At 38.4% G+C, this 17,762-nt stretch overlaps 1 protein-coding gene and 1 pseudogene across 2 annotated transcripts in view; one reads left to right on the top strand and one right to left on the bottom strand.

Annotated features, from left to right (window-relative positions):
• MIB1 (MIB E3 ubiquitin protein ligase 1) overlaps window positions 1-14,066 on the bottom strand; it is a 132,334-nt gene extending 118,268 nt beyond the window's left edge. The window contains exon 1 of the mRNA XM_079108293.1: window positions 13,832-14,066. Coding sequence (XP_078964419.1) covers window positions 13,832-14,060 — 229 coding nt within the window. The 5' untranslated portion in view covers window positions 14,061-14,066. The remainder of the gene's footprint in view (window positions 1-13,831) is intronic.
• A 1,010-nt stretch (window positions 14,067-15,076) lies between these two features.
• LOC306642537 (small nuclear ribonucleoprotein G-like) lies at window positions 15,077-17,451 on the top strand (annotated as a pseudogene). Its single transcript has one exon. The product of its transcript is annotated as a small nuclear ribonucleoprotein G-like (transcript).
• The last annotated feature ends 311 nt before the right edge of the window (window positions 17,452-17,762 follow it).

The raw sequence follows: 17,762 nt of genomic DNA, 5'->3' as shown, positions 1-17,762 counted from the left end.
ATATCTGTCTTCTACTCTCTCCCCCTCAAGATTCACACCCTATGTGTGCTACAAGCTGAGAGCCAGTGCATGGTAAGTCTAGCCACACTGAAAAGTCATCACAGAGAGATCACATGGAGAAGAACCATAGTTAAAAATGCCTGAGGAACCCTGGCTATACCAGTCCCCTAGCTGTTTGAGTCTTCCAGCTGAGGGTCTAAATATCGTGCAGTATCAACAAGCCATTCCTCCCCATGCCATTTCCAAAACTGCTGACCCACAGGAGCCATGAGCACATAAGATTGTTTTATACCACTCAGTTTTTGGGTGACCTGTTATATAACCATTGTAATCAGAATAAAGCAAGTTGAAAATTTTTTTGATGCTTGTTAAATTATAGTTCCCTACAATACAATGTACCAAAAATAAATTCAAGATAAAACAAAGGCTAAATATATTTTTTTTAAAAGTCACAAAAGTGCTGCAAAAAGTTAAACAGCATATTTTACAATTTTAAAGAAAGTATTTGTAAGCATGAAACAAACCTCAGAAGTCACACGCATGCCAAGTGGGCACACATATACATGGTAGATAACAAGAGATCAATATGAAAACACATGACAAATTCCTGATAATGGCTGGGGTACACAATTTCACATTTTGTTCTTCATGCTTTTGAATTGCTTAAATGTCTATTACAATCATTCTGTTAATTTTATACTTTAAAAAAAATACAAGAGGGCTGAAGATGCAGCTCATTCATAGAGCACTTGCCTAGAACAAACGAGTCCCTAGTTGGATCTCCAGCACCACAAACAAAACACCAATTAAATATACTACTTCAGTGCATGTTGAAGATATGTCAAGAAAGCCAGTCAGATATCCCTGAAAAATAAAAATTGACACAACCTCATAGAAAACACTTGCAAAATGTTTCAAATGACTTAGGAGTCTTTGACCCTGCCTTCAAAAAAATTTTAAAGGTATGTCCAAAAATACTCAATTGCATGTAGTAAAGACAAAAATGTAACTTAATGATGTTGAAAATATGGGGCTATGTTAATCCATAGAGGAAAATTCATGCAATTTAAACATGTTATAGAAAACATACTGCTGACATGGTAAATATATTATCATTTTATCAAGTAGTTTGCAAGGAATTAAAGTATAACATGTTTGCAAAAAAAAAAAAAAAAAAAGACATAATAGACAACAAAAACACTAGAAAGATAATCCCCAAAACGTGCTGATGGCACTGCACCTTGTGGTTTTCCAAATTTTCTAATTCTTAAATTTTTTAATTCTAAGGAAGCACCTAGGTGAATAGAAGCACTTAAAATATATGGGGCTGGGGAGATAGCTCAGTCGGTAGAGTGCTTGCTTTGTAAGCACAAGGCCCTGGGTTCGATCCCCAGCACCCAAAAAAAATAAAATAAAATATAAACATCAGAGATAATGTACGTATCACTTAAAATTGAAAATGAAAAACAAAAACATGAGGGACCTACAAGAGTATTTACAGAAATCAACTTTCAAATCATTTTACTAATAAGGTACACAGCTGCTACTTATATTCTTACTTTTTAAATCCTTACACGGAGTTATGTCATGCTTATGAAAACATAAGTATACTCCTCATGCCACAATGTCTGATGTTAGCATCTAATAGCTATATTATCTGTTTTACCACAGGAAAGGTGATCCAAAGTATCAGAATTAGTATCAACCACTGCTAACAGTAAATGTCCACACAATGGTTAAGTTCCTGAACAAGGTCTAAAGTAGGTCTCCAATTTTGTTACTTTACAAAAAAAGTAAAATGGACTAACAAAGTCAGTATCCAATATGCACTTAGAGGTATATCCTGAACTAACTGTGCAGCTCTTCTTCCTTGGTTAAGGAAAGTGCACAGGGAAAATATATACCCACCTCCCCACTTGACAGAAAAAAATAAAAATTGTTTGCAACTACTATCCTATTTACGTATTTTTCATCTCTTAAGTTCATTTTCCACAAAGTACAATAACATAACATTCATGAGCTCATAATCGATGTACAGGCTTTCTTTAAAAGGAGCCATTTAAACATACAATGACAACTGGTTAAAAAAAATTCTACAATTCATGGTTTTAAAAAATACTTCAGGAAAACCATTAATGCACACAAAAGCACATCCAAATCCTTTCTTGGATCCCACAGTTCAAATGCCAACAAAGCCATTGAACAGCTGTGAAACAGACTATCCCTCGGAATTGGAAAAATGTAAACAAAGCAACCCACTCCACTACCAATATGAGCACTATAGAATTTTTAATGAGAATGCAACTGACTTTAAAAGTTAACATTTAAAGAGACCATAAAACAGGAAAAGGGCATTAAATAACAAGGTCAAAATTTTACTGACCTCTTATGGTAGGTAGTATTTTCCCCCAACTACATTTACCAAATTCATTCTCATAAAACCATTAACCCTGAGGAGACTTACACCTTAAATTTTAATTTCAAGCCGGGTGTGGTGGTGCACGTCTGAAATTCCAGTAACTTGGGAAGTTGAGACAGGAGGATCATAAGTCTGAGACCGGACTCAGCAACTTAGCAAGACCCTGTCTCAAAATAAAAAATAAAAAGAGCTAGGGATGTGGCTCAGTGGTTAAGTGCCTCTGGGTTAAATCTCCAATCCTGAAAAAAGAAAGAAGAAAAAAGAAATTTTCATTTCAAAACACACTTCTTGGGCTGGAGTTGTGGTTCAGTGGTAGAGCGCTCACCTAGCACGAATGAGGCACTGGGTTTGATTCTAAAAAACATAAAAAAACAACTAAATAAAAATATAGGTATTGTATCCAACTAAAAGAATTAAAAAAAAAAAAAAAAACACTTCTTGCTACAGAATGCCATATTACCTCATGTATTACCCTAGAGAGGTAGTTAATGCTCTTTTCTTATGAAGACATCTGCCACCAATAAATGAACTACCTGATAATAGTTTTTGACTCACTCTATTAAAACTCAAATGACCATCTGCTCTAAGTTTTAATGGCATCTCTCTGAAGTTCAGTAACTTAAGAGAATTCACATAGCTGAAGTCTTTGTGTTGCAAACTTTTATAAAAACAGTAAAGCATGCTACTCAAGATCAATAACCATAAGTTCTTGAGAAAGCCAGAAAAGCTCAAATTCAAAGCAGTATTTAAAGGAAAATATTAAATTTCCCTATAGACCCCATCCCAATTTCTATTCTTACTTTATACATGTACATAATAAAGTATTCAGCCTTTCAAAACATTTCCCCATACAAAAGATGACAGAAAACTAGAGTTCTCAATACAACAGTTCAGTATATTAAGCACTTCAATATGGAACAAGACTGTCTAAATTAGCAATTATTTAACAGCGAAAGAAAAAAGTCAACAACCTAATTGCTCATTAACAAGAAAATGGCTACATATTAGATATACAACAGAATACCTAAAATGAATGTTTGACAGCCACAAAATTCAACAAGGAAGAATCCTGCAATCATATGCTGAATATTTTTAAATTACAGAAGAAACAGTATAACAAATATAGTACTACATACTGTTTACATAGAAAGACATGACATTTAAATATAAAACATAATAGTAATGATAAAAACTAATCTGATAGTTAAGAGAGGAAGGAAGGCAGTGTAACTGGAGAACAATACACATGCAGTGTTCGACTATATTAGTAGTGCTTAGTTTCTAGAAGAGTAATATTTGCTAATATAACTGACTTATCTACTTAGATATTTAAAATATTATGATTAATGATAAATTTTAAAGCTTTTAAAAAATAAAAACAGTTGAGCACAGTGGAACATACCTATAATCCCAGCTACTGGGGAGGCTACAGCAGTAGACTATGATTTCAAGGCCAGCCTGGGCAATTTAACATAAGCTTGCCTCAAAAATAAAATAAAAAAGGGTCTGGAATATGGGCTGGGGTTGTGGCTCAGTGGTGGAGCACTTGCCTAGCATGTGTGAGGCACTGGGTTTGATTCTCAGCACCACATGGAAATAAATAAAATGAAAGTCCATTGACAACTAAAAAAAAATTAAAAAAAAAAAGGGTCTGGAATAAAGCTCAGTGGTAGATAGTTCAGGGTCCAATCCCTGGTAGCACAAAAAATAAAAGTAAAAAATATTCAGTAGACTAGTATGTTGCCTAGCTAATCCACAAAAATTCTTGCCCAAATTAAAAGATTTCACCTAACATTAAAAAGAATTTCTACTGGTCATGAAGGCACATGCCTATAATCCCATCGGCTCAGAAGGGTGAGGCAGAGGATCACAAGTTCAAAGCCAGCATCAGCAACTTAGTGAAGTTCTAGGCAACTTAGTGAAACCCTGACTCAAAATAAAAAATAAAAAAGGGCTAGGGATATGACTCAATGGTTAAGTGCCCCTGGACCAATCCCTGGTACCAAAAAGAAAAAAGAATTTATAATTCATTTACCCTTATTCAAATTTAATTAGTTACTGTGGCGTAATTTTATGTTATTCGACCATCCAAGAAATTCTACTTCTGATTTATAGATTCACTGACTTTTAACCATAGGGCTGGGATTTAGCTCAGTAATAGAGCACTTGCCTAAGCAAAAGATGAAGAAAACAAGGCTCTTGCCTGAAGTCACAGATTAGGAAACGGCAGGCTCAAATTCAAACCCAGGTGGGTCTGATTACAAACTTTACCTCTTGAGTGCTTCATTCTAGCAGGGGTACCCCTCCCCCAATTTAACATGTCTAAAGAATAATAACATATCTAGGACATCATGTTAGTCTAATATTTAATTTCAAAGAGTTTTATTTTAAATGTCAAAAAGATTCTTTTTAATTTCAACAATGTAAGACAGAAAACACCATCCACTTCCAAACTTCTTTTTTTTTTCCATGATAGGATGCACTGGGCATTGAACCCAGGGGCACTTTACCACTGAGTCACATCCTCAACCCTTTTTATTTTTTTATTTTAAGATAGGGTCTCACTAAATTGCTTAGGGCCTCAATATGTTGCTGAGGTTGGCCACAAACAACAATTCTCCTGCCTCAGCCTCTTGAGCCACTGAGATTACAGGCATGCACCACCATGCTTGGCTCCAACCAATATTTCATTTGCATTAAGAAAATGTCTCTGCGGCTGGGGTTGTGGCTCAGTGGTAGAGCACTTGCCTAGCACACGTGAGGCACTGAGTTCGATCCTCAGCACCAAAGAATAAAACAAAGGTATTGAGTCCAGCTACAACTAAGAAAAAAATTTTTAAAAAAAGAAAGAAAATGTGTTTGACAGTATCTCCCCAAAATCTATAACTCTCCCAACATATCTTTAAACTCTTCTATTAAAAAAGAATGAATTTCAAAATCAGCGTAGACAGTATTTAATCATGTCATTTATAAGAGAAATTCCTATAATAAATTAACATAGAAATTAAACACAAAGCAGGCATAGTAGACATGCATCTGTGATCCCCACAGGTCTAAAATTCCAGTGACTTGGGAGGCTGAGGCAGGAGGATCACAAGTTTGAGGCCAGTCTCAGCAATTTAGTGAGACCCAGTCTCAGAATAAAAAATAAAAAAATAAAAAGGGCTGAGGATGTAGCTCAATGGTAAAGAGTCCCCGGTTCAATTCCCAATACTGCAAAAACAGAAGGAAAAAAAGTGTACCCAAAGATACACACACACACATATATGTATACATACAAAAATGCTTGTTGCAGCATTGTTAAAAATACTAGAAAGGGGCTGGGAATGTAGTTCAGTGGTAGAGTGCTTGCCCTCTAGGATGTGTGAGGTCCCTGATTCAATCCCCAGTACCACAAAAATAAATAAATAAAATAAAATGACAAAAAAGGAAACAATGTAAAAGAGAATGATTAAATAAAACATTTTTAACTATTAAATACCCTGTACCTACTAAAAAGAGTAAAACATTGGTATGCGCTATCACAGAAAGATACCCAAGACAGAAATAATGGGAAAAAATAAAAAGAATGCTGAGGGGCTGGGATTGTGGCTCAGTGGTGGAGCACTTGCCTCGCATGTGTGAGGTACTGGGTTCTATTCTCAGCACCACATATAAATAAATTAAAAATAAAGGTCCATCAATAACTAAAAAAAATTTTAAAAAAAGAATGCTGAAGAACACACTTAACATACCTTTATCAAAGGAGAGATGAGTATACACATATATTTCTCTTCAAGTAGAGTGTTTAAGGTATAAAAATAATTGTCACTTTTACTATATAAGGAGTAAAATTATTTATAAGGCAAACAAAACATTTATCAAGTAGAAATAAGCACAAAACTACCATCAGCCTTCTGTATGCACCCACTGAATGAAAATATTATTTAAAAAAGCCATGTCTGTACTGAACATGTACAGACTTTTTCCTTGTTGTTATTCCCTAAACAAAAAAGTATAACAACTATTTACACAGGATTTACTTTGTAATTAGATATTGTAAGTAACCTACAGATTACTTAAAATATACAGAAGAACATGTATAGATTATATGCAAATATTGCTTCCTTTTATATGAGAGACTTGAGTATCCTTGGATTTTGGTATCTTCAGGAGTTCCTGGAATCAATCCCCTGAAGATACCAAGGCATAACTATACAATAAAATCTCAGTTGTACAAAAAAAAGAAGGAAAAAAGAAAAGATAATCACAAGCACTGGACATTTCATTTCTAAACTGGCTATTTAAATTTTATAATCAATTTTCCCACAAGAAAAGTATTACAGATAGTGATAATTTCTGAACTACTGAACTTTAAGTGGAAGCATGACAAAGGAGAAAAGCAATGAACTAGGTGTTCATCCCTAATTTCTGCCATTCACTAGCTTTGTGACTAGATAGTTTAATCTGAGGGAGCCTGAGTTACCTTTTGTTATTTTAGGATAATTACCTCTCTAACCTCAGATCAAATGAGTCAAAAGCTCTTTGAAAAAGCAAATTTTGTGGATAAGGCTATAGGTATACTACCATAAACATACAAAAAGATAGTACTACACTTGTGAAAAAATACATATATCAGAAAACTGTTATATGTTCCTTTTGTGAGGTGGGTTGGGATCCTGGGGATTGAAACCAGGGCCTTATGCATGCTAGACAAGTGCTCTACCACTGAAAAATATCCCCAGTTCCTTTTACTTTTTATTTGAGAATGAGCCTCACTAAGTTGCTGAGGCTAGCCTGTGATCCTGCTGCCTTAGCGTCCCCAGTAAGTGGGATTACAGGTATATGCCATCACACCCGCCTAACTTTATTTCTTTGTGTACACTCTTCTCCCAGACTACCAGTCTACTTTTAGAAACATATATTATTCTAACAATAAATCAAGGTTTGAAATCTGCTGAGGGGAGAAATAAAAACAGAGAACTTGTGCATCTCAAGTAGACAAATAGTCACTTAATATCCTGCCTGCTATTCGAAGTGTGTCCATGAGTAATATGTTCATTACCTAGGAGCTTATTAAAAATACTCTTGTAGAATCACAGACCTACTGAATCAGAAGCTGCATTTTAAAAGGTCCCCAGGATATCTGTGTTTACTAAAGTTTGAGAAGTACTGACATACAAGTCTACTATTTGATTTAATGAGGTGCTCAATCAAGCTGTAATCTAGTGGTAGTTTAGCATGCTTGAGGTCCTGGGTTCAATCCCCACTATGAATAAATAAATAAATAAATGGATCATTACTTAAAACATTATTAGCAGACAGAAATAAAAAATAAAAGTTCTTTTATAAACATCTTTAAAATCAGCAGGATCCTTACAAAAATCAAGTTTTCCTTATAGAGGCCATTAGCAAGAAATCTCTCACAATATTTCAACTTTTGCTGGTCTGGCATTCTATTCCCCAATGTTCCCTCAAGTCCTATTTTAACCTAATGCTCCATTCTCTGACAATATCCTTTTCTACTACAGATCTAGAAACAAATTTAAAAAGGAAAAAGTGAGAATTATTAATCCATTTCCTTCCCCACTCCCACTGGTCAACCAGAGTCAGCACTTTTAAACCTTCAACTGAATAGTTTTTCCACATGTGACCTGAGAAACAGTCTTTGCTAGGAAAGGAAATAAAAGATGAAGAGTTGCCCCTAAAACACGTTGTACCAACTACAACTGGAAGCTAATTTTGAGTAAACATTTTAAGGGCTAGAGTGCTTGCCTAGAATAAACTTGATTTTCTTTACCTCTAAGTTTTTGTTATACATACCAAGAATAACACAAAAAACCTTTATAGGAAATACAAAGATTTTCAATTCTCTTTGGTAACAATATAATACTATAGTCAAGTGATTACAAAACCAGCACAAGTAAAAACATTTTCCCCAAATCATGTAAATTAGTATCTAAATGATCCAATGTCAACTATGCCTACTTGATTATAGACTTCACAAAATTAACATCAAACTAACTAAATAATAACCCATATATTTCCACAACCTTCTTGCTGACTACAATTTAATCAAAAGTATCTGGATACAAAATGCAAGTTTTATCATTCAAACATATACCAAATGTTCCTCTTTGTAAAGTTCAACTATCCCAGAACATAAATTTAAACATGTATCTCCTGAAAGAAAAAACAGACATACCAAAATATTTCAGACCCACATACAACTCCCAGATTAAAATCTCCAACATGTGGTAAGGGGATAAGAGAAAGATCCAAAATGAACCAATCATTCCAGAATCTTTAACCCTTAGAAAAGTTCCAACAAATTTTATGTTGAAGGTTATGCATTTCTTAATTCCCAAACATTCTGCAATAAAATTTCTGTTCCTTCAATGTGGATATAAGTACAGCACAAAAAATTAATAATCAGCTGGGTGCAGTGGCATTACTATAATTTCAGGTCAACCTCAGCAACTTGGTGAGACAATGTCTCAAAAAAATTTTAAAAATAAAATAAAAGGGCCAAGGATGTAGCTAAGTGATAGAGTACCCCTGATTTCAATTCCCAGTACCTCAACCAAAAAATAAAAATGAATACAAAGGCAACCACAGTTCTTCTGGTAAACACCATAACACCAAGTCCTTTTTTTGTTTGTTTCTGTAATTAACTATAACATGTAAAATACATAAAAATATAACAAACACCAATGAACCCACCATCCAGTTTAAGACCAAGCATAACCAAAATAAAGTCCCTACTTTACTTCTGCCAATTGTACTTCACTCCCTTCACAATAAAGATATCCATTCCCCTGAATATGGTATTTATCTTTATGTTTTTGGCATACATTTACCACACACTTAAATATCCCTAAACCAATTTTGTCCTGGCCAGGGGACCTTTGTCGTCTAGACATTATGAGTTATCATAAGGGAGTGGGTGCTACTGCATCATAGGCAGAGACCAGGAATGTCAGCCTACAAAGCACAGGACACACCTACAATAAAGAGTTATCCTATCTAGTTCAAAAATGTCAGCTGGGTGCAGTGGCACACACCTGTAATCCCAGCAACCTGGGAGGCTGAGGCAGGAGGATCACAAGTTCAAGACCAGCCTCAGCAACTTAAGACAGACCCTGTCTCAAAAAAAATAAATAAAATAGAATTTTAAAAAGGCACCCCTGAGTTAAATTTCCAGTACCCACCCAAAAAATATACTGTAGAGTCACACACACAATTATTTACCTCCTTTACATTGACTTTGCACTGAAAAGTACAGAAGTCAACAGGGGATAAACCTGCTGGTGACAGCCAAGTTAACACTCTTATTAATGAGCTAAATGAATAACATACCTCCTGGTCAGATTCACTAAGAAGGACAAAACACCATTTCCAGGGTACTCTTGTCCAAAATACATAATCTGAATTTAATCATGAGGAAACATGAGACAAACCTAATTTGAGGGACAAATGTGATTATTGGCCAATGTCTAAATCATAAAAGACAAAAGGAGAAACTGGACCAGACTAAAGACTACTAAATACAATGTTTAATTCTGAACCACAGAAGGAACATTAATGGAACAACTGATAAAGCTGCATAAGGCATATAGGTCAGTACTACTGTATTACTGCTAATTTCCTGGTTTCAATAATCATAGTAAGACACTAACATTAAGAAGTTTTAAGTTCAACTATTGTGTAAATAAATATCAAGTATTAAATATAACAGTAAATCTTGCAGAATGTAATAAAATGTCAATGGATATTAATATTAATAATTAAATATTTTGAAGGAGGAAAAAAAAAAACACTGGAAGTAGTATTATAGTCCTGGGGCAAAACCAGAGGCAAGAACTTATGATTTGTTCAACCCTTTAATAATAAAAATCCTGACGAAATTAAACCATAAAAATTAAAATACATTTCACATGAAGGATGGCCATCCTGCATCTAGAAGCACTTCTAAAATGCTTGCTAAAGGCTGGGACATTTCTCAGTGGTAGAATATATTTGAGGTCTGTGGTTCAATCCCCAGCACCAAAAAAAAAATAAGTTATTAAGAGATATAGCTCAGTTTGTAGGGTGCTTGCCTGTCAAACACAAGGTCCTGGGTTCAATCTCCAGCACCACAAAAAAAAAAAAAAAAGGATGAACTGCTACATACAACAAAGTGTAAAATTATCTCGTAAATTAAACTAAAATTCTAAAACAGTTACCTATGAAAAACACCTACTTTTATATAAAGATAATGAAATCATTAATAAGACAGGTAACACTTCCTTCTACAAAACACAGGCAACAAAAATCACTATAGATATTGGTCAAATTACATTATGTCAGGTGCACATATGAACATGTACCAACAAATCCCATCATTAGGTACAACTATAATGCACCAATTTAAAAAAGTGGGGGTGGGGCTGGGTTGTGGCTCAGTGATGGAGCACTTGCCTAGCACGTGTGAGGCCCTGGGTTCCATCCTCAATATCACATAAAAATAAAATAAAGGTATTATGTCCACCTATAACTAAAACAAAAATATTTTTTAAAAAGTAGGGGGGAAAAATCACCATAAGACAGGCAAGGGCCCATGCCTACAATCCCAGTAACCAAAAGGCTAAGGCATAAATATCAATTTAGTGAGACCCTGTCTCAAAATAAAAAATTAATAAATAAGGGATGGGGATGTGCTCAGTGGTAGTATCTCTGGATTTAATCCCCGTACCCACCCCTCCACACACACACAAAAGTCACTATAGAGGTAATAAAAATAAGTTCTGGTATTCTATTACATTGGGAGTATGACTATCAACAATGATAATGTGCTATATAATTTCATAAAACTAGGAAAAAAGAATTTTGAATATATTCATCACAGATGATAAAAAGGATAACTATAGTTCAAGGTATGTTTTGGAGTACTACTTGGGTTTTTTTGGGGTGGGGGCAGGCAGTCATACTGGGGATTGAACCCAGGGACACTTTACCACTGAGCCACATTCCCAGCCCTTTTTATTTTTTTTCTAAGACAAGGTCTCACTATGTTGCTGAGACTGGCTTCAAACTTGCAGTTCTGCTTCAGCTGGGATAACAGGCACTGTGCCCAGCTCAGGGTCTGTTAAACTTTACATTTATCCTAGAAATATATTCAAATTTCCCCCAAAACCTACAATTACTGATCCCAAGAATTCCTCCTAATTATTGAGTTGTGGTCAGACTTCAGCATAAACTAACATGACAAAATTCAAAAGTATGCAGAAACAGGCATATGTTCCTGGGACTATAAAGTGTAAAATGTTTGCACAATGCAGTTAGCCAACATCTATCAAAAGCCCGGGACTGGGTTTGTGGCTCAGTGGTAGAGCACCTGTCTGGTACCTGTGAGGCACTGGGCTCAATTTTCAGTACCACTATAAATAAATAAAAATAAAGGTTCATCAACAACTAAAAAAAAAAAAAAAATATATATATATATATATATATATATATATGAAAAAAAAGCCCAGTCCTGTAATCCCAGAGGCTTGGGAGGCTGAAGCAGGATGATCTCAAGTTCAAAGCCAAGCCTCAGTAAAAGTGAGGTTCTAAGTAACTCAGTGAGAACCTGTCTCTAAATAAAATACAAAATAGGGCTGGGGATGTGGCTCAGTGGTCAAGAGCCCCTGAGTTCAATCCCCCGTACACTCCCCACCACCAAAAAAAAAAAAAGAAAAAGTTTAAATTTGTGCATGCTTTTTTTTTCCCCCTTTCTTTTGCAGTGCTGGGGATCGAACCCAGGGCCTTGTGCTTGCAAGGCAAGCACTCTACCGACTGAGCTATCTCCCCAGCCTGTATGTGCATGCTTTGATGCAACAATTCTACTTCCGAAGTACTCAGCACATATGCAAAGATAAATATACAGAATCTTATTCACTGCATCATTTTAAGTAACAAGTCCTAATACAAACACCTATAAATAAAGTACTGGTTAAACAAATTTCTGCAGTCACTGGAGTACTATGCAGCCATAAAAGAACAAGGTAGACCTACACAAACATGCTAACATGGCACAATTATCAATGTAGTATTAAGCCAAAAAGCACACTCAAGAGTAAATATAGTTTAATACCATGTGTATTAAGGGGAATAGATTTGAATTTTCAGTATATTCGTATCTATGCTTACAATACATGGTGTATTCTGTAAGAATACACAAGAAACAGAACCATGGCTACCCTTTTTTGCACTGTTGAATCATTTTATTTTCTTTTGGTCATGCACAAAGATCCTTTGTGGTATATAAAAGGCTGGTTAACAAACAATTTTATAAATTACCTGTGCAAAAACTGAATTGGCTTGTTAATTTCTATTATTGCTTTTTTTTTTTTAATTGCTGCTAGCAAAAACTATGAGCTCATTTCAAGATTTGTCAGGCAAGGTTGGGTATATAGCTCAATGGTAAAATGCTGGCCAGCATGTGTGAGGCCCTGGGTTCAATCCCCAGCACTAAATAAATAAATAAATAATTTTGTTAGGCTTTGTCAAATTCAATCATAATATCTTAGAAGCAGCTCATTTAGAAATTTTGATAAGTATCCAATTTAAAATTTTCTACTGAATACAATCACCAAGGATAAATCTGTGAAAATGAATTAGATTAAAATAAAGCAGGTATTTATTTTGTGAGAGCAAGCCTTCAGTTTATCATATTAAAAAATCAGTCAATAACAAGAAGATCCCTATAATGTAGTGAATCAAGAAGGACACCAACTCCCTAAGTGAATGAGTAAGAACCTAACATCACCTTACTGAGAGGGGATGCTAACAAACTAAGAAATCAGGTGTTTCCAAATCACCTAAAAAAAGTATTTAATACAAAGTGCTTCAAGAGCTCACACTATTTTTCCCTCTATTGATACAAACATATAAAGTTAAAACAATTTAGAAAAAAAATCATTTCAGAGAGTTCCAAATAGTATTATTCGACGACTCAACTTCAAGTCATTCTGTGTCACAGTGGGCAACAACAACAAAAAAAGCTATCACCACAAATAGGAAGCACGAACGGCCCCTTGGCAACTCAGCACCATATGGCAAGGCAAGCCTCCCTTCAAACAGTTATTACTTGATGGCTGATTAATTTCAATGGCTTATTAGACAGGCCTCTCCAGACCCCGTCCCTACAGGAGGAGGAGGGGAACTGTGTCTGTTGTCTTCTCGGTGCTTTGTGTCTTGGAGGCTTGAAAGCATCCTGGTGATGGCACTGCCATTACTTCCCTTGAAAGGGGGTCTTTTCTGCTAGTTTTTGTTTACCCTGTAGAGAACTAAAATTCCATGTGGCTCTCCCCTTTAGGTTCACTCCAGTCGAGCGAGGCGGCCCCGATGCCCATAGCAGCCTGGCCCCTTCCCCAAAGAAGCAGGCCCGGCCAGGTGTCGATGACTTACCAGTGGGCGCGCTGTCCAGGATGCGTAGGTCGTAGGCCCCGGAGCAGCGGTAGTTGGCAGCGGTGCCGTTGTCCCACACCACCACCACCTCCTCGGGGCTCTCGAAGCTCCGGACGGTGCCCACATGGCCCTCTCCGCCGTCCTGCTTCCCCCACTTCCAATCTGGGCCGCGCACTACCCGGGCCCCGACCCCTTCTACCATCACCCGGTTATTGCGCGAGTTACTCATCGGGGCCCGGGCGGTGGGCTCCGCCGCTGCCGCCGCCGCCGCTGCCGCCGGAGGGCCCGTGAGAGAATTGGGCCCGGGCCGGACTCTCGGCGCCGGCGGGGGCGGCAGCGAGCCCCGGGGGACGTGGGAATAACTCACGGGGGCGGCGGCGCGGTCCCCGGGGAGTCCACAGCCGCTGCCCAGCCGTCGCCGCCGCGCCCCCCGCTCGGACTGGAGTCCGGCCCGCTGTGGCTCGGAGGCGGCGGTGGCGGCGAGCGGACAGAGGGGAGGGGGCCGTGGGCGGGGACTCTCCCGCTTCCTCCGGGCTCCCCGGCCGGGCTACAGCGACGGCCGCCAGGAAACCTCGCTCTCCCCCGGCCGGGAGCGCGGGGAGCGCAGAGGGCCGGGGGAGGCTCGCCCGGAGGGGACGGCGAGGGCGGCGGGAGGCAAGCCGAAATGCTGGCCTTTACTCTCCCCCGACCCCTCGCTCCGGGGTGGGCGCCCGAGCGCCGGCGCCGCCTCCTCCCCCGTAGGCAGCGGTGGTACCTCCCGGCGTCCGGCGAGCACCCGGGCCCAGGGGCCCCCTTCTCTCTGCCCCCGCGCACGCCGCCGCGCTCCGCCCCGCCACAGAGTCCCCGCCGGGCGAGAGCGGCTCCACATCCGGGTACTGCCGCACTCAAGGCCGGAGCAGCACCTTCTCTGAGTGTCTGGGAAGGGGATCCTCAGCAATAAAAGGGTGGGAATGGTTTAGGAGAGTCGCGAGATTGAGGAAAGAAAGGAGACGAAAACCGATCTCTAAGCGTCCCTTCACGGTCCAGTGAGAATGCGCATGCGCGAGGTCGGGTAAAAAGAGGATCGAAAGCCCAGCTCACGCCCGAGGTGGTGAAGGGGCGGGTTGCTGGAGTTGCCTCCCCGTGACGCGGCGCGTCCCATTGGCTATGAGTGAAGGGGCGGGCCTACCTGGAGGTGGGGGCTGCAGGAAGTGAGGATGGGGGATGCCACCCAAGCGCTGAACCTGCTTGAGTAGGGAGGTCAGTCGGCAAATTCTAGTGTTCTACGACGGTGCACTAAGTGGATTTGGGATTCTATACTGTTTTGGTTTTCCTTTTTAACGAGGGCGGGAATAAGAGACATTATAGCACAGGTTAAGGGCGACCCATGTTTTTGTACGTGTAAATTAAAAGCATTTTAAACCAGAGTGGGGGATTAGTTATGTCTTTTTAAGATGAACTTCAGTGGCGTTGAAAATTATTAGCCAAGGTGAAAGCCTTTTGGAAAATGTGTTTTGTCTTTATGCAGAGGCAGGCAAGTAAGTAGACTCCAAACTTTGTCCATTAGTAACTATTCCCCTGCTGGGCGTAGTGGCCCATACCTGTAATCCCAGCAACTCCGGAGTCTGAGGCAGGAGAATCGAAAGTTCCGGCTAGCCTCAGCAGTTTAGTCCCTCAACAACTTAGAGAGACCCTGGGTCAAAATAAAAAATGAAAGAAATGGCGTGGTAGGGCACGCCTGTAATCCTAGAGGCTCGGGAGGCTGAGGCAGTAAGACCAAGAGTTCAAAGCCAGCCTCAGCAATGTAGCGAGGCCATAAGCAACTCAGTGAGACCCTGTCTCTAAATAAAATACAAAAAAGGACTGGGGATATGGTTCAGTAGTTAAGCGCTCCTTGGTTCAATCCCCAGTACCAAAAAAGAAGAAAAAAAAAATAAAAGAAAAAAAGGAACTGGGGATGTAGTTCAGAAGTAAAGCACCCCTAGGTTCAATCTCCAGTACCAAAAAATGAAAATAAAAAATAACTGTCCCATACTCATGACATAATCCATCCCCTAATTGCAAAATACAACCTTGAAATGAAGATAAGAGGACTGTGAGAGTGGATTCTGGTTACTCTTACTTAAGTGACATTGTGCTGTATATGGTTTAAGACCACTGTTTCCCCAGCCCAGCACGGGAGGGAGTAAGCTCCAGCAGAGTGGATGAGCAAATGGAAAGATGCAAAAGAGGGTGTAAAATGGACTCTGAATTATTATGTAGTGAAATAAACAAAATAGTCTTAATTTTTTCATGTTAATAAAACAATTAGGAAAATACTAATTATGGGGTCCCAAATGCCAAATCAAGCTAATTGTATGGATTCAACAATTAAAGTGTTTGCTTAGAATAGAGCAGCCAAATTTCTAACTTGTGTTTCAAAATATTTTCACCCTGGACATTTTAAATGTGTGTTTATTGCCAGAGCTTTTCAACTGTATTTAGTCAAGGGTGCTGTTAAGTATTTCTGCTCTACCAGCTCTTCCTACTGTCTTTGTTATTGTCTCTGGTTTCCTTCTTTCCTTGTCAACCGGCTAAACTGATCATGTGAATTGCTAAATTGATTTTTCAAAAACAGATTTTAGAATAAAATATGGCCACTGTTAACAGTTAAACTTTGGCTGACTGTGTAATGTAAGTTCATTGGAGGAAAAGCCAGCTGAGATGTCAGATACTTAATAGTGTAACTTTATATTGTATATCAAATATATCAGTAATGACTTTCTCCATATTGTGTTTGACTTACCCAGGAGTTTTATATTGACTATAACATAATCTAATACTAAAATAGGGCCTTTGAGAGCAGCACTGGGGGGATTGAACCCAGGGCCTCATATATGCTAAGCACAGCTCTACCACTGAGCTACACTTCTGTTTTTTTTAATATTTTTTAATTGTCATTGGACATTTATTTATTTTTATGTGGTACTGAGAATCAAACCCAGTACCTCACACATACAAATAAGAGTTCTACCACAGGGCCACAGCCACAGCCCAGGTTTTTGTTTTTAATACCAGAATTTTATTTTCCCTTAAATGAAGACCTGTAATTCCTTAAACCAAAACGGAATCTTAAGAGGGGATTTAGGCCAGCGGTTTTCTTTTTTGCTTGCTTACTTACTTGCTTTCATCCTCAGCCAAAGCCTTTGATCCTTCCTGGTACATTTGAACTATACCAGGAGCTCAATATCTAAATAAAGCAGCATAGTGAGGCTGCCCCCCACCTGCAGGCTTCCCTTCTGCCTGCCTTTGCAGGGCTCTGAAGGAACTCCTCAAAACCTCTGGCGCGAAAAACGCTGAATCTACCATGGTAGTGTGAAGGAAAGCAGCCAATTCCATTTCAAAGCATCTCTAAGCCTGCCCAGTGGACAACATGAGCAAAGCTAACCCTCCCAAGCTGAAAAAATTTATGGACAAGAAGTTATCATTGAAATTAAAGGGCAGCAGACATGTCCAAGGAATATTTCAGGGATTTGACCCCTTTATGAATCTTGTGATAGACGAATGTGTGGAGACGGCATCTAGTGGGGCAACAGAACAATATTGAAATGGTAATATGAGGAAATAGTATCATCATGTTAGAAGCCTTGAAACAGGTGTAAATAATGGCTATTCAGAGAAATCCATGTCCCCTGCCCAAAGGAACTGTTTATGAAATAAAAATCGGGTCATGTACATTTTCATATTAATTTTTTTGTTAAACTTTTTAATAGAAAAAAAAAAAAAAAACTTTGGAGTACCATTGACACAAGTATGAAAACCTCAAAGTAGCCCAGTCTCCACATTTGAGATGAAGAAAATTAGACTGGTACTTATTAAGTAACTTGTCCAAGATTACAGAACAAGTTAATAGCTAAAATTATATCTAATATTAGGTAGATTTCTCACTGTATGCTAGTTTAACAAGTCTCTT

The sequence above is a fragment of the Sciurus vulgaris genome (assembly GCF_902686455.1).
Source record: "Sciurus vulgaris genome assembly, chromosome: 13".
Lineage (NCBI taxonomy): Eukaryota > Metazoa > Chordata > Mammalia > Rodentia > Sciuridae > Sciurus > Sciurus vulgaris.
The sequence above is the reverse complement of the archived record's forward strand: the minus strand, read 5'-3'. Positions and strand labels throughout refer to the sequence as shown.